The sequence below is a fragment of the Streptopelia decaocto genome (assembly GCF_964273445.1).
Source record: "Streptopelia decaocto genome assembly, chromosome: 2".
Lineage (NCBI taxonomy): Eukaryota > Metazoa > Chordata > Aves > Columbiformes > Columbidae > Streptopelia > Streptopelia decaocto.
In genome coordinates, this window is record NC_138655.1 from 33,111,130 (window position 1) to 33,136,075 (window position 24,946).

Genomic DNA, 24,946 nt, shown 5'->3' on the forward strand with positions numbered 1-24,946 from the left:
TTGTTAGTGTTAGCTGCAGCGATTTCTGTTTGGCTGAAATAAATGGGAATTCTTTGAAAAACAAAATTTCTTACTAGTTAGCATGTGATGACATTTTTATTTTATTATAATGCTTTTGCTTTAAGTTAAATGAGTGAATTTAAAAGCCCTAGAGTTATTGCCATTGGCGACTGAAGTCTTTTGTGTGCCTATTGAAAGATATAGTATTGCAGATTTATTCATGTTGTTTGGCCAGTGTACCTCAATTCTTAACCAAAAACTTCACTGCGTGCCTTTAGACACTCACCCCATTGTTAGTAAACACAAAACTAATATTGGATACAGCACAGGGGGCAGATACTGAATTGAATAAGTAGGCTAATTATTGCAGAAAACAATGTCAATAGTAAAACATGGAGCATCCTGACTGGATGTTTTTGTTGCATGTTCTTTACTTTCCTCTTTCAGTCTCTCATGTTTTCCTGTGCCTTGTTATATTGAGCTGGTCTGACTGGGGGGTTTTTGCTGGCATCTGAAAATTTAAGACTCACTATTGATAGTACTTTTTGAAAAGTGGTATGATGGTTTTTATGATGTAGGCATCTGCTAGCAAACAGGCTAAGATGAACAAGACATTTAACACAGATCATTGAACGGCTAATGGCAAATTTCAGGTGTCACATTATCATCCTGTGTTAACAAGGAGCAGGAATCACATTTTATTGTATTTTCACAGCCCCCTAGTACATTATAAAGGCTTCTGATTTAATAACAATAATATCAATAATATTAATAGTGACCATATATAAAATACTATTTCCATCATTTATTTCTGACAGCAAAGACAGGCTAGAGCTAAGGCCGACAGCACGGTTTCTTTTCCCATTTGCACAATGTATGTCTTTATAAAACCATATGCAATGATGCAGTTTTCTGAATACTGAAGTACACTATCATTTGTATATCTAAAGCTCTGTAAGATGCATATTATACACTGAATGAAACAAAACTCTTCAGGCTTTTCATTCCTTGTATAATTCCCTAGAGTTCCACGGATGCCACAAAAAGCCTTAAGACATAGAACTGTGACAGTACAGTATTTCAAATAGTATTTATATAAATTTCCAAACAGAATATTGCACTCTATGAAAAATCTTTTCAATTACCAAATATTTACATTTCTAAATCTGACCCTTTGTATGACTACAGAAATTGCAGGAAATAAACCCTCCCTTGTGTATTCACAGGATGCTGGGTTATCTGAGTTTTAAGCCAAATTCAAAACATACTTCAAAAGCAATTGCTACACAGAAGATACTGTTTATGTGATTAACTCGGTTACCTCTCCGCCATATGAAGTGCCATGCATTTTCCTTAGCATATCACAGAATCACAGAATGTTAGGGATTGGAAGGGACCTTGCAAGATCATCTAGCCCAATCTCCCCACTGGAGCAGGAACACCTAGATGAGGTTACACGGGAAGCCGTCCAGGCGGGTTTTGAATGTCTCCAGAGAAGGAGACTCTACAACCTCCCTGGACAGCCTGTTCCAATGTTCTGTTACCCTCACTGTGAAGAAGTATGTATCAATACACACAAAAATGCTGACGTTACTTCTTTTAAATCCACTGAGAATCCATAGGCAAATGACAGTCAAACATTCAGATAAAACTTGAAACTGAGTACTCCAGAAACTTACAGATGTAATCCCAACCTGTGTTTCATGCTTGGTTCCAAAAATACTTCATGTATAATTTCTAGATCACACTGTCCCCTATCAGACACAAGGAAGCCTGTAAACTCTCTAAAATTCCTCAACATCCACAAAGTTTAGGAAATGTTTCCTAGGTTCCTTAGTACATGTCCAGCTAGTACTATAAGCTGTCTGCTGACATGATTCCCAAGCTGCCTAAGACTATAGTATCTTCATACAGAGAGATTGTTAAACAATTATCCGTTTGGGTCTGACCACTTTCTTTCATAATAACTCTTGCTTTTTTTTTTTCAGTTTCAAGTTGAGAACGTAATTTTGTACCTGCTTGGTTAGCCAAGCAATACTTCAGCATTTAAAAGCTGACTTTCTTCTATATTTTTCATTAGGCTTTTCTGATACTGCTAGTTACTCATTTTGGCTTTCTATGAATTAGTTTTGACCATCTGGCGTACAGTTGCTTCTGGTGCAGACAAAAATTCCGATGTGTAGCTCCCATTCTACGACTGCTTGGAAATGTCTTCTCATTGACTCATTACTTACAGTAAATACAGAAGAGAATTCCTCAAAAAGCTGATGTTAGCTGGAATATTTATATTATAACAGGGTAGAATCATTGTATGTGGAAACGCAACAGGACTCCAAAATTGTGCAACAGAAGAAGTGAGGAGAAAAAGTGACTCACCTCCCTTTCTTGTCACTGTGTTGGTTAGTAGAGCTGCTCATAGCAACCATTCACACAGGTTGGAGGTAGCCCCCACCTCTCCTCCCACCAAGTGCTAACTTTGTTACAGCACCAAGGGTCCACCCCTGCCCCCTGGCAAAGGAACGCCCAGCAAATGTAGGTTGAACTGTACAGATGAGAGAGAAGACAGCAAGCAAAGGTATGCAGAACAAATATGACATCGGGAACAAATGGAGGAAAAGGGCAGAAATTTCATGTGGCAACCGTGTTCCCCCATGGGACTCCAATCACCCAGCTACCCAAAGTGAGGAAGTTCGGGCTGTGACTGAAGGTGTGACTGTCTTTTTACCTCACCCCGGGCTCTGTACTGCCCAAAGAATGGGGTGCACCCAACTGCCTGGTCAGAAGAGGAGGGAGCTTGCTCACTACCCAGGCTCTGTAGCACCCAACAGGCTTCTCAGGAGCTCGAGGGAACTGCTGGGGACCATGGCCCAGGCAAGGGACATGGACAGCTGCTGGATGGCAAGGCCAGGCTGCAAGAAAGTGTCTCACCCGTGTGCAAAGAGGTACTACGGTTGTATTCCCACCATTTTGTTTCAAATGTCTCCCTCAGCAGCTCTCTCTGTCCTTAATTTCGCAAGTGGCCTTACTCCACTTTACATTCTGATAACCCCCAGACCTCTCCTGTGTTACAGCTTTGGTGCTTTTAAGGAAAGGCAGTGCAAGTCTATCTCAAGCCTTTGAGTGACCCATCAAGGTCAAAGTCTACTCGCACTTTGGTTTCAATTCTGAAAAAATGGTTAAGGCCAGTTTTACGAAATCTATATAAAGCTTCTTTCAATGGCCCCCTGCCACCACCTGCAAAAAAAGGGGTTATAGATCAAAGACTCTTTGTCTCCCTCATCAATTAAATAGATTTCCCAACTGGAACTCCCAAGTTGACCATTAGTCTTATGAAGCATAAAAAAAGAATGTGTAATATAAAAGCCTGGTTGTTCCCAACAAATGTAGCTAAGAACATTTGCACTATAAACATTTACCACAAGAGCAAAGAGCTGGACTGAATAAAAGGTGGTGGCTTTTTTTTTTTTTTTTAATCACTTCCTGACACAGAGTTCTCCGTTAAAATAGGAAAGCAATCTGTTCCCAAACACCCCAGTCAAAACTTGAGAACATAACCAGAAGATTTATCCATAAAACTCCCAATGCAATAAATGCAAGTCATGTGCTGAAATTGCCTTTACAGCTTTTAGAGCCTCAGAATTTGTCTACACTTTGGTCCTATGCTTGGAATGTGTGTGTCAGAAAAAAAGAAAAAAGAAATAAATTTTGCCGGTGGCTGTTACTTTTTTCTTCTAAAGGCAGGACAAACAATCAAAAAATAAAGACTTTCAAAGGTACTTTTACTATGTAAATTAATTTTATTCAAAACAGATTGAAAAAACTAACAAAGCTTGCCTAACTACATGAGGTAGTATATGTAGCAAAACAGAAGGCAGAATATACTATTCTGAAATATGAAGAATATGAGTAAGTTTACAAGTTGGAAGGAAATAAATTTAACACAGAAACAAAAAATACCAAAAATAAAGTTTAACAGCTTTTCAGTCTTAAAGCACCAATACACTTTTCATAGAAAGAAACAGTATCACCACTACATGTTCTTCATATACCATAATATGGTAAAATTAATGCACAAGGCTGTTCACCATAAATGAATTTTTAAACATGGTGAAGCACCAAATGACATAATCGTCACTGGGCTCTGTACCACTATACTTCCTGGCCTGCAGGAGTATTTGCCAGGTCATGAGGAGCAAGGTTAGCCTTTGTTACCATTTTCTTTAAGTTTTTCTTGAACATTTACCCTCATATTAATGTATAGTATATGGATACCATGCACAGCTTAAGGCCTCAAGCCTGCAAATTTTTATGAATCTGTACAATTCTATGTTTTTGCTGAAATCCAATTTAGGTAAATTGAAGGAGTCACATGGCAAGAATAAAGCATGTATGTGTGCAGAACTGCATTGCAGAACTGATGGCTTATTCCTTAATTTCAGGTTACTCCACTTCTCAATACGAAACCTTCAAGGTTATATATGTCGATCTGTCACTCACACATCCCAAGACAGCTGAATATTTGTGAAAGGACTGGGCCATAATGAATTGGTTATTCGAAATAAAGAGCTTAACAGCACCCAATAAACGTTTTATTTATTAACATTTTTAAGAAATAATAAATGTGAATAGCCTAGTCTCTTAAAAATATTTCTTTAGAGGAAAACATGCTAATATGACCCAGGCCTTCCCTATATTTAATATTTTCCATTTTACTTCAAAATAGGTATTTGTATTTATGATTAGTATGAAATTGAAAACAGTCTAGTTCTTCATTTATGCTTGCATGGCTAATGCTACTGTAAATCATCAGAAAGTTGTATATATTTTATTTTACTTTAAGGCATGATTTATTATATTGAATTATTGGGATGGCTTCTTTTATGTACATTGGAAATAAAAACTCAGGCCTCCCTATGGTATAGTTTTAAGGTTACTGTTAGTGGCATATATAAAGCACCATACAATAATATATTCAGATGAAGGAAACAAAGAACATTTATGAGCTTTGAATCAACTGTATAGGAGTAACTGCTAAGAAAATATAGCAATATTTAACACAGGATTCAAAATATTGTTATATATCATCATAGATTTTCAAATTAATTTTCCTCCCATGTTTACTTTTACAGATTTTTTTTTCATTAAGATATATATGTAATTTAAACTTTTTGGTGGAAAGCAGTATACATATTCTGTACAATAATGTTACAGCTTTATACAAATTTTAGGAATTATAAGAAACAGCCTTTATTATTCTCTTCCATATGCCCTGTTTTCACTTGCCTCTTTTATATTTTACTTGCTGGACTCAAACAACAGCAAATACTCTGAATGCCTTGCTTCCTGGAGGATTCTGTAAACTGAAACATAAAAACATTCCTGATGTTATTTTTCAAGACTGGAACACTCCCATGACAAATTTTTGATTGTGAAATACAATTCTAGGATCCTGCGACTCTTCCTGTGACTACCCTTAACTTTAACTATCTAAGAACTCCTTTTAAAGCTGTTAGAAATAAAAATTACATAAATTTCAGATTAAGTTTTCTTCCAAGCAGCTTATTAGGAACAAATCATAACATTAAAAAAGAAAATAAAATAAAATCAAGTAATCCTTTGGGATGAGGGATTCTGGTTCAAAGAATAAAGCTCCATTGAAGCAAAATACTAAAAAAAACTTTTTAGGAGAAAGAGAAAGCATGCATCTTATGCTCTCTATTCTAATAACTATATTTGGACAAAACTTGCAGTACTAGGAGATCACTTGTTTGTTAGTTGCTTATATGCTGAAGAACAGATTTCTAAAGAGAATATTTCAGAAAAATATAGCAAATGCCTTCTGAATGGATAAATATCCAGCCTCAAAAAGAAATGAAACAAAAATGCCTAACTGCAATGAAATTTTGTTAGAATAAATATTTTTGTCTTATAAACTGAACTAGCATGTCATATTGAAAACAATGTCTCATTGTTTTCACTTTTGCAGACCCCATCTGAGGCATATCTGGGAAGAGAAGGTAAATGGAGGTGGAAGTAAGGAAGAGCACAATGAAACAGGTTGCCTGCAATGGCATTACAATCCATCTTCTTCTGCTTCACAGGAAAATTGCATGAGACTGTTTTCCAAACTGCTGACCTTTCAAACTTTGCCAAGATGGTAAAGTACAAACCATTATTACATTTGCTACACTTTTCCCGGCTACATCTCTACTCCGTAAGGAGATTTAGATGGAGAACAAAAGTGTCAGTGAGGAAGCCCCACTTCTGAAGGAACTGGATAGTTATGTGTAAAGATCAAAGTATATGCAAATTAAGTCATCCACTAAGCAGAGGAAATCTGTATTTTACAATTTTCCAGGTTTGTTGAAAGGTTTGAGAGAAAGAGGCAAGACATAACCAAACCTCCTATTAAAAACATTACTTCCAGTTTCTCTACAGAAACTTTTGGTGTTTTTTTCCCCCACAAATTTCTTGGAAAGCCTACAGTTTTAGAAGTAAAAATAATTCCTAGCTTTACAGGACTAAAGAGTGCAACAAGATTTTTTTTTAGGTAATTTCTCTTTCTTCCTTTAGAACCTGGAGAACTCCTTCAGGGATTAAATTTAATCTGCAACATGCAGACTTATGTTATCATCATAGAATGCATGAATACAGTGAATACAACTAAATGAACTTTCAAAGTATCTTCATGTCTTTTGGAAAAACACTGGGATAAACAGTCAAGTCATTAAAAAAAATGATTAATTTTAATGCTTGTGAATATTATTTATGATCCAGGCTCACTGGCTCCACACCATGTAATCAGTAGTAAACATTTGATCATGAACTCATGAACTTGCATCAGCTACTTGTAGCCATCTGTTGCAGATACTCTAACTTGGACAGAAAAAAATCGCTGATGTTAATTTAAAAAAAATCCCAAAGAAAGCAAAGGCAATTTTCTTATCAAATAATGTGTTAGTTGCAAAAGAACCAGCAAAGTAAACAAGAGGGTTATTTTATTTCATAAGCAGCTTTTCAGAGTAATGATTTACAAGCTTAGAGGAGGCAGGCAGCTCTGGTACCACAGCTTCTCCAGAGTCACCACAGCTGTTACACAAGCTCTGTAAATCTCCCATGTTGGCTTATTTGTTTGGTTTCTAGCACTGCCTCAGGTACAAACAGAAATAATGCAAGACTTTGTAAATCTTATTGAGGTGAAGGGTAAAATGTAATCTTTGAAACTGGGTTCTGTACCTTTCTGAATATATCCCATTTTGAAAGGAAGCAACATACACCTTTCTCTTGTCTACTGGCATAACATCAACATAACCACCCTGATTGCGGACCACACCAGCATGTACTGCTGCCCGGCAGATACTGGATATCTAAGAAAGAATGAGGAGAAGATTAGTTTTCATTCACCCTTTTATTTCAAAATTCTTTAGAAGAAAACTAATAATGACATTTAAACCAAATTCTAGAAAATAATGATATTTATTACATTACTAATTCTATTACTCTTACAGTATTCAAATCAGTTTCATAGGAATTAGGCCAATTTATAGGAGTACAGACACTGCCTCTTCAAAGATCTCCTGCAGCATGACCCCAAAATAATTTATTTCAGGCTATTTCAGTTCAAGGATCAGGAATAAGTTAGAATTTCTGAGCCTTTCAAAATCAATGGCTCTATCAGCCTTGATTTCAACAGCAGAGAAGTAGTAAAACTCTAACATTAGTCCCATTAATTATTATACATCAGGAAATTCAGTTTAATCTCCAGCTTGAGCCAAACAGGAAAACCACAGAACAAAGGTCCACTGGAGTCAGATGTTTCCAGGAGGATGTCCTACCCCAAAGGTGAGGGTTAGACTGCAATAATTCCCTTTCTAGGTGCAACACCTCAAACAATGGTGATATGATCCATAATCAAAGGGAACGCCACAATTTCCTATCCAGGCATGGGCAAACATTAACAGCTAACTAGTTTAAAGGTACAATCTGAGCATCAAACAGAAGTTAGAGGTCTAAAATCATCCCTTAGCTATGAAAGTTGATTAATGGCAGACTAATGGCTTTAGCTCCTTAACTCTGAGTGAGGAAAAAGAATCAGGAGGTAAAGACTTTGAAATTGCTTCAAAAGAAGAATTTTTAAATTAGGGACTAATTCCAAAACCTTTATGCAACAAAATTATCTTTGAAGTTTACAGCTATTTCATCTGAGCAAAACCTACATTGTCTGGCCACTAACTCCTCTCATGAACCTATATAGCATAAATAATATCCACAGAAGTATTGCTTAGTGACAATCTCAATAATATTCATTTAAATTATCAATTTAAACTTGCAGTTCTCTACTACACTTTCAGCATTAAAAAAAAAAAAAAAAAAAAAAATGTCAGAGCAATTAAGCTTATTAAATACTCCAGAATGTAAATATCAATCTTCAATACATAGCACAGCAAAGTGTAGCTCCAGCTACAGTGGTTCTGTGTTTGGAGCTGAATACTTTTGTAGAAAAAGTCTTCACTGCAATAGGTATTTCCTCAACCAGCCTTAAAAACTTAGCCAATATAAAGTTCAATAGCTCATCACAGAGAGCACTATTTAAACAAGAATTGCACTTCTTCCAGTTATAATTGGAATAATTTATATCTGTTACCATAGCTATTTTGTAATCTCAATGCTATATAAAACCAGGAATTTAAAATAGCAATGATCTTCCTAGTCTCATTCCAAGCACAGAACTTGTCAGTTTCACTGTTACATAGCTTATCTTTTAATGTTACAATATTTCTAGGAGCAAAGATTTCAACTCTTTTATGCAAAGAATCTTCTACAAAGATGCTTTAGAGTTTTTACTCTTCACACTGCTGGTTGCAGTTTTCGCACATGCCAGAAGGGATGCCATTTATGGTCCTCTGGACTTTTTCTCCTTCTCCCAGGGTTACAAAACTTTTGTTACATCCTGAACACCAGTGGTCAAATTATTTTTAGGATTACAGCATCCTTTATGTACTCATACTATGGGAGTAACTTAAGATCAGATTGATCATATGCAATTTCAAAGACACAGGGGAAAAAATGGCCTCTTCAATACACGATTACAGTCTAAAGAAACAAAAGATGAAATTCACAAGCAATTAACTACAGTGAAGAATGAGAAGAACAGTATTAATTACCAGTACTATGACATAGTAGCAACTTTGTTTTCAGTTCTCATTGGAGATATTAAAAAACAAAAACAAAAACACACAAAGAGAAAACCTAGAGGTACATTTGGGGAAAAGAAAAATCAAAGATTGTCACCTCTGTAGCAGTAACCAACTTTGTATACATCATTAGATAGGCAGTTGCTTTCATAATTGTATTTGAGAGCACCTAAGATACTGGCTGTTCTAATGTTACTTAGAAGTTTCTGGTCAAGTAAAAAAGAAATTAAAAGCCAAAGGATGGAGATTTTGGCAGAAGACTGGCTGACTATTTGTTGGAAGGTATTTCCAGTAAAGTATGGGGTCATTGTTGGGGTTGGTACCACAGTTGGTTACTGGATCAATGACGTACAGCTAGGCTAATGCACAACATTTTAAAGCTAAAGGCAACATACTTATCTGGGATATGTGAAAAAGGAGAGGTCAGAAGAATTGGGTTGATGAGGCCAACTCAGAGGCTATTTTCAGATGAAAAATAAACTGATATTCTGATGCTGCTTTCCAGATAAGATCGGAGAACAAATGTGCATACTTTTTGAATACATGAATAATTAAATTAGTATAAATTCATAATTATGAACTAGCTCATAAGAATACAGATTAATAAATGCATGTAGTTTTATCAATATATACATAATATATTTTTTAAAGAAAATATTATCTGCTTTGAGCTTCCAAGAACTCCTGATTGACTTGGTAATCTTCACCTAAATGGAATCAGATTCCAGTACTAATGACATAATATTTCTTATACTTAATAATATTATGTCATCCTGATTGCAATTCCTTGAATTGTTAAGGTGAACCTCCTGTTAATTTAAGCAGAACAGGATTTCACACGTAGGTCTATCACAAATTTCAGCATATTATTGGTAAGTTAATTTTGCTTTAGCAGCCTTATGCCACTTTCTGGAAGTTTTCATCATAGATTTGGGTTTGTTTCTTTAATTTTGATGAACTCACTCCAAAATATATATAAGACAGTGTTTTTCAGTTAACATAAACATTTCGTACAGCATTATATGATCCTGCTTTATGGCTGTGCTGTGAACCCACTGAAATTCACTGGTATTTAACAGGTCATAGAATCTGAATACCAAGCTGCTTAATTATTTTCCTTCTTCAGCTACTCAGCAAAATACCAAATATCTACCACAGCATAGCAGGACTCTGCAAATGCATTTTAACCACATGCATCTCTTCCTCACCATCATGGGAATATAGAACTATTTAATAGCTTATATTGTTTATATTTTACCACAGCAGAGAATAATGAATACTTCTGCACAAGCATTAAGGAAATAGTTCCATATATGGTTACTGAAACAAAAATTCATATGGCCAAAGTCTCAGATGGTATAAAATTATACAAAACTATCAAATTCTTTAGATAACAGACCTTTGTTGATCTCTAGCTTCTTAAAGGAGGCTCAATTTTTTGGTAGAAATGCTCAGTCAACACCCATAATATAGAGTCACTACTGGTAAGAGATTTTATTTGGGAAAATGTTGCCTACTGTGTAAAAAACCTTCATCTCTTCAGAAGTTCTTATAAGGCAACTAGAATGTCATTAAGAACTTCTACCACACACACATCTAAGCTTTGTCCATTAAAATAAAATGTTACCAAAAAAATCTGCAAGTGAAAGAGGTGTCAACTGAACTATTGTAGCCTCTCTCTATCTGAAAATATTTGTTACTTTGGTACTTGATAAACCAGGGACTAACAGCAACAACTAAAGACAACCTCTGTACAGGCAGGTACTGCAAGATCATCTCCAACAGAGTTCAGATAATCACATCAAGTCTGACATATTCCAGTTCTTGGGAATGTTTTTATTTTATTTCACAAATAAGGTAATTTCAAAACGTGCTTTAAAAATTCAGACATTGTTCAAATGCTTGTCAGCATGACACAATTCTGGAAAATTTTAAGCAAAATGGATAAACCAAAGTTGAAAGGTGGAATCAACTCTTCAGTACAAGATAGGAGGAAACTTTCTTTCTTTCCCGGTCTCCCAACAAGATGAATCGTGGCCATGAGGAAACTCTTAGCAGTGGTGCCAGCAAGGAACACAAAGAACAAAGGTAGCAGTGTGTTTGTGCCATACAAAGAATTAGTAATTTCATAGAATCATGCAATAGTTTGGGTTGGAAGGGACCTTCAAAGGTCATCTAGTCCAACCCACCTGCAATGAGCAGGGACATCTTCAACTCCATCAGGTTGCTCAGCGCCTTGTCCAGCTAGCCTTGAATGTCTCCAGGGATGGAGCATCTACCACCTCTCTGGGCAACTTGTCCTGTCATAACACACCCTTCCATAGGCTCCTTTTAAGTACTGAAAGGCTGCAATAAGGTCTACTCAGAGCCTTCTCCAGGCTGAACAATCCCAACTCTCTCAGCCTGTCCTCAAAGGAGAGGTGTCCCAGCCCTCTAATCGTCTTGATGACCCTCCTCTGGACCCGCTACAAGAGGTCCATGCCTCTCATGTTGGGGGCTCCAGAGCTGGATGCAGTACTCCAGGTGGGCTCTCATGAGAGCAGAGTAGAGGGCGTACTTCTGTTCGCTGAGAATGACACATACTACAGTTCATACTCATACCGTTATGGCTCTGTTTAGAAAAGAAAACTAATCATAACATAAACTTGGAGTAAGAAAGACTTTTTTTTTTTTTTTTTTAAGGACCTGCAGTCTACCTCAAGACAAGTGAAACAAGGAGATCAACTAAAAAAATACAAGGTATAGAGCACAGATGGATGGGTGTGACACGAAAACTCCGCACACATAAGTTTATAGATCCTGGCTGTATGAACCATCACAGAATCACAGAATGTTAGGGACTGGAAGGGACCTCGAAAGATCATCTAGTCCAATCCCCCTGCTGGAGCAGGACTGGCTGCACATATTTCTATATAACGGAGATGAATAATGAGACAGTACATCTAAAATAATCTTAAAGCATAACTCTCTAATACTAATTAAAGTCATTTGGGACTTCTCCAACCAAAGCAAATACATATTCTGAGAAGTTCTCCTGTATAAGTTAAACAGAAATGGGTCTTCTTTCTCATACAACAAAGTATTTTCTAACACACTGGGAAACTTTGACTGTAGGCTTTGATTACAACCACAGAACTGAAAGAAAATTGTATTCCAGAAAATGGACTTTCATTGAATCTATTTTCACTGCCCCTGTTATATACATTAAGTATCCAGTTCCACAGGCACAAATCAATTCACCTCCTAAACTGGAAGTACTGCTCACACAAGTAACACTACTTATGGACAAGAGTGTTTTCTTCACAAGTTACTCAGGTAATCTAACAGACCTAGTTAGATTTAAAATAATGATGAATACATATTTGCATATTATTTTCACACATTTCAAAGTGCTGGAAAGTACTGAAAATCATCACCTGATCCAGCTGGTTGCCATACTATTCCTTATGACATCTCAAAGACAGTTAAAACATACAGTGTACTGGCAAAATGTGAACTGCACTCTCTGCCACTACATCCTGGCTTCTCCACAGAGAGATGACAAAGAAGGGCATAAATAAGAGCTTTCTTTTAATTCTTTCTACCCACTAAAGAACTAAATGTGATGTAGAAAAGACGGGAAAAAAAAAAAAAAAAAGTTGACTAGGAAAAAGAATGACTAAAAAAGCCAGAATATTAGTCTGTTAAAATAATACAAGGTCAGATACTTTATACAAATATACAAATATACAAAAAATAGCTGTAAATATTTAGCTATCTGCACAGATAAGAAGTATCCAACATAAAGAGACTGTGGACATTACTTTTCTTTTTTTTTTTATATGGGTCCAGAGACTACCGAAGTCTACACTGAGTTTACCAATAACTTTCTGTACCCTCAGCAGCTGAGTCCTATTAATTTAAAAGGGAACATCTGAAAAAGCTTTTGAAAAGACTATGTAAAAAATCAGCACATGAAGGAAAACTAGATATCTGTATAATATCTTATCTTTACATTATAACTTTTCATAGGATTTTATATTTCCTTATATAATGTAATGTAAATAACTATACTTACATCAGAATAAATTCGTGTTCCAATTACGCGAGCGTAGTGTGGATTTGCCTGCATACAGTTGTGAGGACAATACACCCTGAAATATCAAAAATAAATCACACACAGTTAGGAAGAATGATATCAGAGTATTACTATGTTATCTACTACATCAGTATTGAGTATAGATTAATTTGATGATGCATACATCTGGGTCCATACTGATACTAAAAGGCAGTCAGTTCTTGAAGCTTTGATATTATGGGTGAAAGCATTGCTAATATAAGTTGTGGTTCAAAATAAAGTGCTCAAAAACATACTTCAACAGGTCTGGTCTTCTCCCCTTTGGATAAGCAGATGGTGTTCTTGTTTAACATATGCGAAGCCAGTATAAAAGCCAGTGAGAAGAGAGACTGTTCACTCACATTTTTATCTGTTTCTACAGCACCCCATATAAACTGCACAGTTGAATACCTTCTCAGGAGAGGCAGATCTGAATGAGGACCTGCTATGATGCTGAGGACCTGGTGATGCAAGGCAACTTAGCAAGTTATAATGAGAGTGAGCACTTGGCATCTGCAGCTAAAATGAAAAATGTTGGAAAGTAATGAGATTCCTAGCTAATTCTAGGAGATCAGACAGCCACAGAAACAAAGACTATCTTTATTCAACTGCATTTTGTTACCCTTTGAGAAAACTCTCTCTGTGATTTACACTTGCTAGAGCTCCAAAGTGCCCAAGAACACCATGTGGGAAGCTAACAGCAGGACAGAAGTTGTCAAGCATCTTGTTTGGTAACTGCAATTTGCTACAGGGAAGAAGTGTCACCCTATATGGGACAGCCCTGGGAAAGTCTTCTTCTCCAGCATGTTGTCTATGCTCCAATTGACTCAACATTCAGCATGTCACAGCACTTGGGCAAGATACAGTCTTCCCAGGTGGGTAATTTAAATAGGCAGATGCACCTAGGAGAGAGATGTTTGTCTGAAGGAAGCAAGATGTCAAAGAGTCCTTTTGGAGACCTACAGATTTATGATTAGGGCATGAGAGGGTAAAATATGGTTGTGCAATCAATGCCGTGGCTGTTTATTGCTTGTAACTTCCGAGACTACATTTTCAGAATTAAGAGCATGTAAAGAATCTTGAATAAATCACTGCTGTTGTGAAGTTCCTTAACTTGATGCATCAGAATTACTCAGTAATTTTAAATTATTTTTTAAATTTTCTTAAAGACAGATCCTATTTTTTCTCTTAATTGAGCTAGTTTTATTTTTTAATAATGAAGAAAAAATAAGATAGAAACATGAAATTGCACCTATCCATTCCTGCATTCCACTCCTTTGCTTACTTCTCCACATCTTCCAGCTAGAAAGCCAGGAGTCATAGCCAAACACCAAACACGTTCATGGACCCAAGTGCTACATGAAGGGATGTTTTCCTAGCAGTTCTGGCTTTGTACTTGCTTCCTGTATTGGCTGTAGGGTTGCTATGAAAGTAATCCTGTGGAGATCTCCAGCTTAGCTTGCGGTAAATCATGCTACAGTGTATTTACCTTTGACGCATCTATGGTTTTAAGAACTGTTACTGATTTCCTTCCTCAAAATACTGCAGCACAGGCTCCTTTCAAAGAGTTAAAATGTAAGCTTCAAAGAAATGCACATGTATTTAAAGCCATTAAGTGATGTGCAGACCACACCTCACCTTAACAATGTATATTTCTTTTTTTTTGCAAACATATTTGCTCACTCTATCCTCCAAAACTCCAAAACAAGTTGATAACTTCTGCAATAAGTAGCTTTATCATATTATTTTATTGTATTTGTTTTACAGGAAAAAAAAAATGAAATAAAGTGTATTTTGCCCAAGGTGCACAGATTTAATAGACAACAGAAAAGAAAAATGCATTTTAGTTTGCACTCTTTGGTCTAAGAAACAATGATTTCACTAAGACTTGCCAAGGGACCAAAGAAAGATCTTTATGGGCAAAAGAAAGTAAGATTCTTGTAATGAAAAAACCTGTAGATGATCTTTACCTACCTTAGACCAAAGACTAAAATGCTGGTAAAACATTTCTGCTTTCACTTCTACAGCTACTGTGCTTACTTTTATCAATGACAAATATAGATAATTAGTAACTGACAGATAACATGGCAGCACTTCGAATTAATAAAACTCAATTTTACCTTGGGCAATGTGAGGCTGGTTTTTGAAATGGGCACAATTGTTCCACTGTTGTTTCACAGGTGATAGCTTGAACTGAAGAAAGAAAAGAGAAACAAATATATGTGTGCTATTTTGAAAAAACATAACTTAAGGTAGCATGGAGTTTATAAGAAATAAATGCTAACCTGTTACTTTAGAGACAGTGAAGGAGTTAGCAGACTGGTATTTTCTGAAAAAGAAATAATAGAAATAACCAGTAAATAATATCTCTCAGTGATTTCATCTAGCTAGAAGAATTGTTATTAATGCATATACAAGAAAACTGAAGACATTGTCCCTAATCAATTTTTACTCACTGCATTCCCTGTCCCCAGTTGTGAATCTATTTATTGCAATGACACATTTACTTTGTACTCCCAGTGAATCTGTTTGAAAATCAGGAATGCATGTTAAGCTCTTTCAGTAATTCAATTTGCTGAGAGACTAAGTGTGCTAGGAAGAGATTATGCAATCCATTTGTCCCTCAAAATGGTGCAACTAAAATCTGTGGTTGAGAATTGCTCAGAAGCACCCAGCTACCAGAAGAGATGATTTTTTCCCACTAAAGGTTCATTCCTACAAACAGCTCCAACAATGAAGAGTTTCTCCTGGTAGCCTTTTTGAAAAATTTCATTAACTTTTACTTTTGGGTCAGGTGTATATATTAAATTATCACCAGTATTACTATAAACCCAGTAAAACATGTAACAGTCTGTTTCGCTCAGTAAGTATATGGTACTCAGATCTGTTTCCTGTCATTATATAAAGTCAGGTATATACATCCTGTTGTTACATTAAAACTGATAAACACTTCTATTGTACTTCTTTTATCTCCTATTTCAATCCTCATTCAACATGTTGGATATGCCTCTGATTCTAGTATTTTTCACCTGTAACAAAGAAGCTGATTATGGTTGTTTTGGCACTCATAAATTTGTTTATTATTAAAAAAATAAAATCAAAACCAAACAAACAAACACACACCACCAAAAACAAGGAAATTATTCCCTATTCACCTTTGGAGCAAATTACTGCTATGTTCTCCATAGTACTGCAAGTTGTATTCAGATAGTTTGCTTGCATTGGTTTATTTAGTTGTATGGCCCATCAACTTCACATTTGCTCATTTTTTTGATTCCAATTTGCTTTCACAGAGTTAACTCATACTTTTGTGGCCCTAGCACTGCCAAGCACTGATGTGGGAATAGTTCACTGTATTCTGTTGCTGATTTGCTTGCTGAGATATTGTTTTCTATACTAAGAATATGCAGCAGTTGAAAAAATATCTGTATTAGCAATCCTGATTATAAATCAAAGGAGCTGAAGATCCATTGAATCAAATAGACTTACAAGAAACTGGAGAGGGACTTTTTACAAGGGTGCGTAGTGACAGAACAAGGGGTAATGGCTTTAAACTGAAAGAGGGTAGAATTAGATTAGATATAAGGAAGAAAATCTTCTCCATGAGGGTGGTGAGGCACTGGAACAGGTTGCCCAGAGAGGCTGTGGATGCCCCATCCCTGGAAGTGTTCAAGCCCAGGATGGATGGGGCTTTGAGCAGCCTGGTCTAGTGGAAGGTGTCCCTGCCCATGGCAGGGCAGTTGGAATAAAACAATCATTAAGGTCCCTTCCAGCCAAAACCATTCCAGGAGTATATGTTTCTAAGATTAGGAAATTTGCTGTTGCACTGACATGACCTTTTCTACCTTTCTGTTTTGCTATATCCACTAGAGGTGAAATCCATGCCATTTTATCTATTCGTTGAACAGCTATGTGGTTTATGCAAGGCTCCATCCAGAGACACCGGTGAGAGTCAGGCAGCTGCAAGGTATCCCTGGCCTTATTGATGGGCCTTTTTAAGGTTGAAACCTTTGTAAATCATCTGTATTTATCCCAAATACTTTGACTTATAAACTGATTTGTGAAGTTGATGCCTGATCATAGTATTTTGTAAATTCTCTCTAAAAAGCGATGTCCTAAATACTACAGGACGTTAGTGAAGAACTATGTCATCAGTGAGCATAAATAGCGGCAGGAGTTTTCTGAAATATACTTGCAGATAGGAAGGTATAGATTTGGTCCTTTAACAGTCTTTTATCTCTGAGGGATCTAAATTTTTTTACAACATCTGAATCACAAAACCAAAATGGTCACTACTGTTCAGCAGTGATATGATTATCCATGCCCACAGCAAACAAAACCAAGTGTTAATACCTCACTCTGAGTTCCAGTTCTCAGAGGATAGGTGACAAACACACTCTGTAAACTGGACCTCTATACAGTTTTGTCTCAGATGGAATAGAAAAACAGAGATTTCAAGTGATGGGTAATAAATTCCTTCTAGCTGGAAGATTTTCTACATTTTAACTACTCCTACATTTAAAAGAAATCTGGCTTCTAATATGTTAGATTTACTTCTCTCTTCATATCAAAGCATTCAAAACCAGATATTTGTCTGCATCTTCATTTTTTGAGGAGTAACTTAAACCACAGTCTGATCATTGGATGACTCAAAGTGATTGATATCAATGTTCTAACTGCCAGTCAGGTAGCCCAAACTATCAGCCACAGAATTCAGTCTACCTGGTCGGTGTTTCTCTCTATCCTGGATTAAGCAAATCAGTTAAAAGGAGAAATTACAAAAATTGTCATAGGATGTGTCATTTTTTTGAACAACACAGAGTGTTCACACCTGAGCCAAGTAAATCACTCAGCACAATTATGTTTTCTTTCAATTCAACATTACTCATACATTAACTGTTACACACTGACTACTATTACACGTATACTAACTATATACAGAGCTAAGGACAGCAATGCACATCTCTGAAGGATACATTAAAATATAGTGAAGTGCAATTTGCAAATACTAATAATATCTTAGTTTCAAACATACTAATATCCATGTACTATCATGGGATAATTATGTATGGAAACAGCCAAGTATTCTCCACTTTTATGTACTGTTTTTCTGTTTGAACTTTAGCATGTTAACAAGTTCTTGGACCTGTTTTCACATACTAGTCTTAGGGCAAGTAGCTGAGCCGTGTAGTACACCTCCAAGTAACGCTTCCACTCTACGCAATATTATTCCACCACTTGCCAATACAGAAATTGTGCATAATACTGGGGCAAAATATCATCTATAAATTCTGGAATTGTGATGAAACTATCAAACATACAGGAAGAGGTGAATTTTCTACTTGGTTCATGTTGTTCATATGCACAGTACAAGAAGGTCACTTCCAAAGACAAACATGAAAGTTTATTGCCTTGTTAGCTGTCACTGATTACTGTGACTATGGGCCAGCCCTGGAAATATTACCAGCTTTGTCTAAAAAATGTAGAACAATCTAGTTCAGTGTTAGTATGTACTAGTTTTCTACAATAAAAACATACACATGGAAATGAATTAACTGGATACTCCAAATATTGAGATTATTTAACTACAAATACTAACTTACTGCCCAAGTGATTTTGTAAATTATTTCACTTTCTTTCACATCATTATTGCATCACTTCTGTGCACCATTAGACAATGGATGAAGTTTCAGAATGGATGCAATACCTGTATATCTGCATGCCTTTTTATAGCATTTTCATTTTCTTTATGGAAAAGCACACGGTGTTATTGCTGTGACATATTTTGTATGAATTAAAAAGAAATGGATGAAAAACTTTCCACACATTTTAAGAAAACTTACCCAATTGACTGAATGCCATTTCTGTAAGACTTGATAAAGTAATTTTTCCTTCCTTGCCTAGTGACATCAACCCAACCACCTTCATTGTCTAGGATGCCGTAATGTATGGCAGCTTTACAAATACTGGATTGCTGAAAAACAGCAAGAAAAGCAGTTCCATATCAGAAAAAGCCGCTATCTCGCATTGTAATTTATTTGTAAAAAAATCAGGTTTTAATTACAACATCTCATTAGAAACTTGGTAGATGGTCTATTACATTTGATGTGGTCTATGCAGATGTTATTTCAAATTAAGAAAACACCACTGTGCCTTAATCAGAGACACACTATACTCACAGGATACTTGTTCACAGTTGCTGCTATTTCCTATACCGTTTTTCAGTTCTATAGAGTAAGTTGTATATTTTCAGCTAGCATCAGGCTTACACAAGTAGGTCTGCCTTACTGAAACTTACATCAGTGTACCCACAATTTGCTGTATTTCTCCTTAAGTTGCACTTTCACATATTTACACCCAAATGTGAAAACAAAAAATTCTACTGTGCATGTATAAGAATGAAGTACATTTGGACAGTACATGCAAAATGGCAGATACAAACTTATATCATCTGATGCTATCTTAAACATTTGGTGTTGGATTTTATTTTTAGTAAATACTGATTTCATAAAAATCCATTTTTAATATGAATTTAACTAGTATTTCAGCAGAAAAGACATTTAATTAAACAATCTACTGGAACAAAATCTAAGTTTAAAATGTTTACCATTTCATAATGTACACTTCCAATAACTTTGGCTTTGCTATCCAAACATCCAGCAGGACATTCATATCTAAGAAAATAAAATACAACTTGGTCTTAAATCCTGGGATTACAAAAAGGGAAAAATATTCCAGCTCACATACAAATATAGCCTTTTATAATAATATCAGAATGACAACTGTAAAATTTACCATACCTATTGCAAGTTGTTCCTTTGCACTGATCTCTTAGCCTTACTTCACATGAAACAATCTGAGCTAAAACAAGCAAAAAGCAATTTCATTACAATGAATTTGATACTATATAATTCCAATTTGTTGACCACATGCAAATCAAGTAAATTACTTACACATTTGCTGTGTACTTATTACTTCATTTTTCTCACTGTCATCACTGCCTGTGGAGCCTGAAGGTGAATGAGTTCTTGGCCGGCTCTGCACCGTTGCATCCTGGGCTTTGGATCGCTGCCGTTCAATCTCATTGGTTTCCTCTTCTGGTTCATGGGGAGAATAAGGCCTTTCTGAATCCTCTGTTTCAGAAAAACACGCAAAAAAATAATCTCTCAGGAAAAAAAAAATCACTGTTTCTGGAATGTAAATCCCTTACCATGTTTTGGCAACGTCGCTTTGTTCTCGCAAAATGGTGGATGAATACAAACAAGAAAGCTTAACAATACATCTCAAGTATCTTTCAGATGCTGACAAAAGGTAGAATTTTTCTAGCATGGGCAACACAATTGAGATAAGAAAGTGCTTTTACCACTTGTGTTTTAGTATCTTCTTTATGCCACCAGAACACCAATAGAACAAAGGTGATATTTCTCTTGTACATTGGAAGAGTTTTACTAGGTTCATAGATAACCTGTAATTAAAGAAGCTGATTTCATAAAACATATGCCTTAAAATGAGGCCCTTCTATTCATACATAATGAAAATGATTTTGAAATACTCATGAATGGATCTACATTTCTTACTTAAGCAAGAACAATAAGGAAAGTATTTGGGCACAATGGTGAATAGATAAATAACTTCTAAACTAACAAAAATTGCTAAATTACTTTTACATTGAGAAAAACAAAAAGAAAGAGCAGCTTTATAATATGCTGCGTTTCAATGTTATAAAATACAAATAGCGTTATCAAAACTGCAAGAAGTTAATAACCATCCTAGCTGACATTTCACAGAATCACATTTTAATTACTAATGTCTCCTAGTCTTGTTCTTGTTTTTTCTTACAGCAATGCACATTGCTGTGTTACTGAGATAACATGTTTCTTTATGAACAAATCACTGCATAGACTTCCACTATATTTTCATAAAGGTGTACAAGTGGCACACAGTGAGAGTCTACACCTTTGTGTACTAAAAGCTCCCAATCAGCAGGAGTTCAGTTCTCTCCACTCCCTCTAGTGAGGTTCAGCCTCATGTATGTACATTACCTCAGTCATCATAGTAAAGAAGGCCCCTACCAGGTCTTTGGGCACACGCAGAATATATTCTATTCCACTATGTTAAAGGATAATGAGGGAAGTAAAAGAAAGGTTCGATTTTTCTGCCCATTTATAATTGTACTGTTGAAAGACTACATACCTCTGTAACAAAGATTTTCTCTGCAACCTCCTCCAAAACTAGGGGGACATGCAGAACAGGGGCGGCCAGGTTTATAAGGAGCATGACCCCACCAGTTACCTCTTTACACCACAAAAAAAAAAAAAAAAAAAAAAAAAAAAAAAAAAAAAAAGAACACATTAACATTAAACAACATTTAATATGTGGACAAATAAATTACGAAAAACATCAAAACATCAGACAATTAGACCATAACATGGTTTTGTTATACCAAATGCACAAGAAGTAATTGAAATGTCTGTGAAGAAAAAAGTGAAGTGTTGTTGTAAGCTGCTGTAAGATCTTTTTAGATTGGCACAGCACTCCAAGACTAAATTCCTCAACTACATGAGAACAGGCTCCACACTCCTAAATGGGATATCCTATAGAATTTGGTCTTAACCATGGGCTTCATGCTACACAATCCTTAAAATCACAACAGGGAGATTTTATTTTTCAGATAAATATCACACCACAAGAAAGATCTCTGATGTTGTATGCTAAAACACAGGCCAGAAAACTGAAGCACTAGAAAATCACAAGAGTATTTGTGCAGCCAAAGGCTGCCTTGGGAACAATGCTCTACTTTGTAACAGTACAAAAAAAATAGAAACCTCAGACTGATTTCCTTTCATTTTATTTTCTGGATTATTATAAAATATTTTGCCCCCTCAAGATATTTTTGGGTGTCAGTCTACTTACTTAGGAGAATAATTGCATACAAGATAGACTGCTTTTGGCCAAATCTGTCCCCAGATGTTCATGTTATGACACAAATTAATTGCACAACCGATTCTGCTACTTGTAGCCCAAACAACCTAAAGAAAAGGAAAGAGAAAGGTGTGAAAACCAAAGCTGATTAATATAAAATCAAAACTGTCTCCAAACTTCAACTTATAAAACTCAAACCACAAAAGTGATATTATATTCCACAGTTAAGTTCCTGCACCCTGGAGTTCTCAGCACAATCTAAGGACCCAGAGGGGTTTGGATTGGTTAGACTGTGAGAACAGATATTTGTCAGCAGTGAAAGGAGGAAACATAAATGATAAAACTATTCACAAAAAAGCCCACACACCAAAAAGACGCAAGTAATGGATTTTAATAAATACGTTTCCATGTCATTGCAGTCTAAGGTGTCTGTTCTGCTTTATTCATCTGTTGAAACAATTTTCATTGCAGATCTCAACATAATTTGAACTACAAAGGCTGGCACATTCAAATTAGACAAATATGACAGGTGCTATTCATTAATTCAAGGTAATCCAACTCTACAGTTCCAGTAGAATTAAGGAGTTGAAAGAGACAGGTCCTGTGAAGAATTTGTACCACAAAGAACTATCTATATGTATTGCAGATCTCACATGCAATAGATAAGTGTAAATATAGGCATTTTTACAGAAATGGCAAATAAGAATATGGAGGTAATTCTGTGTTAAAATTTGATAAAATTGTAAATTGTGCTAGTAAAAAAACAAAAGAAATGCTTAAAAATCAATCACTTTCAAGTTTTCTAGTATGATATTGAATATTTTACATGAATTTTTGTATAATCTGAGGATCACATATTTATCACTCACTGTAAAAATTGACTGGCTCTCCTCTGGAAAAATTCTGGCTAGATACACAGATTTCAGAAGTAGCAAATAAGCTAGTTCTTATGCAATTTCGAAATATTGCAAAAGGTAAAGCAACATGTTAAAAACTGTTGTTTGATCTCAGGAATTCACCTATAAAAACTTCTTTTTTTTTTTTTTTTTTTTTTTTATAATGTACTGTTTCTTTAGTATATTACAGAAAGGACGACCAGCATACCAGCACAAAGACTAGATGATGCAAAGTGCACTGAGCAGTAACACTCAATACTGAAGTTTGTGTGCTTTTTCCTTAATCTTGTTAAGGAAGTTATATTTGTGAGGATGAAATGTAAAGATTTGTATGAAAAACCTACTCTATGTCACCACTACCGACTGCTTCTTACCATGGAGTCTAATAACAAGACCTTTTTGTACTTTAGTGCTATGGTATATACTGCAAGACTAATATGTTCTACATGCCACACAGCAACCTAACCAGAGGCTTTGACTGGTGTTTTCCATAGCTGACAAAAACCAAACCCACCTACATACCTGTGTGTAATGTGTACAAACAGGACCAGAGCATTTGTAAGGACAGTATGGGTTGCATTCATGAGGATGGGGATACGTGAAATCTCTCACTTCATCATACCAGGCTTGCACATGAAATGTGGGAGGTCTGTACCTATGAAAGCCAGTAGTAGTCTATTAGATCATTAAAAAGTTGTAGCTTCTGTCATTCTTTCTTTAAGTAACAATAACATTTTATTAAAAACAATAAATCATGCATAGTTGAAAACATCTTTAACTACCTTCCCCAGTGTGCCCCCAAATTCTGTCCAATTGATGGAAGAAGACTTGCAGGGCCATGCTCCCATAGACAGGTTTCAGCCCACGACTCTGCAGATCTCTCCAGTTCTGTGTCCCATGTCTGCAATTTGAAAGAAAAGGACATCTTAGAAACACTCAGTGGGTAGCCCATAGTATCAAAAAACCCCACAAACAAACAAGAAAACAAATAAAACCAACAAAAACCCCAAAGAAACAGAAAAAGACCGTCCATTTTTAAAGCTTCTGTTACCAAGACAGAAGACTGAAGAAAAAAGTGAGACTTGACAAATGTATGCCCCATATTTGTGTTACATGAAAAAAAAAGTTTTCACCAATGAATTCCCTTTAGAAAGCATGTGCAGCCATGCTGCAGTGAATAAAAGACAAATATGAAACTGAAAGGCTTAGTTCAACTTTCCAAGCTAAATTAAGTGCATTTTCTGTCTTGGAAGATTTCTTTTTAGTAACAGGCATTTTCCTAGCCAAAAGGATATTATCCAAGCCACTTTTGACATAAGGCTTTATTTCCTCTAAATTAATAAGTTTATTTGAAATGAAAATTATTTTCTCTTCCTTTTCTATAATCAGCTTTTGTTGAAATAAGACACAGTGCAAACACAAAATAAGAAACTGGAGTAAGGCTGTCATTCATTACTTTTACAGCTAAGTGGGTAAAAATGGAGGCAGTCATGTTATTAAGAGGCATGCTTAGGACATGTTAAAGTTTATTAATTGTTTTATATCACAATTTTATATCTTTGGGTTTTATTCTTTAAGGTACATGGAAGAACAGGTTTGTAGCTGAAAGGCAAATGCAAGTTTCTTTCTTTCAAAAGCATACTGAAACCTAAACTTCTAGAAAGAAACTATACCATACTCTGTATGCATAGGTTTTACTGCATTAAGCTGGGTTTTGCTCAAAGTGGTCCCTCTTGTGCAAAGTATCCATACTGCTGCTTGACTTCTTAAATCTCCTGATAGTTGCAGAAATAGTTTCTAGATATCTGACTCTCTGATACCAACGCTCAGGGTAGGAA

General features: G+C 35.8%; 1 protein-coding gene across 3 annotated transcripts in view; it reads right to left on the bottom strand.

The window, feature by feature from the left end:
* Window positions 1–3,783: 3,783 nt before the first annotated feature.
* The window catches only part of CRISPLD1 (cysteine rich secretory protein LCCL domain containing 1), a 39,018-nt gene continuing 17,855 nt past the window's right edge, over window positions 3,784–24,946 (bottom strand). For all 3 annotated transcript variants that reach the window (XM_082045510.1, XM_082045509.1, XM_082045508.1), the window contains exons 3-15: window positions 23,891–24,009; window positions 23,631–23,763; window positions 22,204–22,319; window positions 21,484–21,584; window positions 20,244–20,423; window positions 20,091–20,151; window positions 19,898–19,964; window positions 19,134–19,264; window positions 15,576–15,619; window positions 15,411–15,483; window positions 13,252–13,327; window positions 7,237–7,367; window positions 3,784–5,360 (exon numbers count right to left, since the gene is read on the bottom strand). In XM_082045510.1, coding sequence (XP_081901636.1) covers window positions 5,309–5,360; window positions 7,237–7,367; window positions 13,252–13,327; window positions 15,411–15,483; window positions 15,576–15,619; window positions 19,134–19,264; window positions 19,898–19,964; window positions 20,091–20,151; window positions 20,244–20,423; window positions 21,484–21,584; window positions 22,204–22,265 — 978 coding nt within the window. In that variant the 5' untranslated portion in view covers window positions 22,266–22,319; window positions 23,631–23,763; window positions 23,891–24,009 and the 3' untranslated portion in view covers window positions 3,784–5,308. The remainder of the gene's footprint in view (window positions 5,361–7,236; window positions 7,368–13,251; window positions 13,328–15,410; window positions 15,484–15,575; window positions 15,620–19,133; window positions 19,265–19,897; window positions 19,965–20,090; window positions 20,152–20,243; window positions 20,424–21,483; window positions 21,585–22,203; window positions 22,320–23,630; window positions 23,764–23,890; window positions 24,010–24,946) is intronic.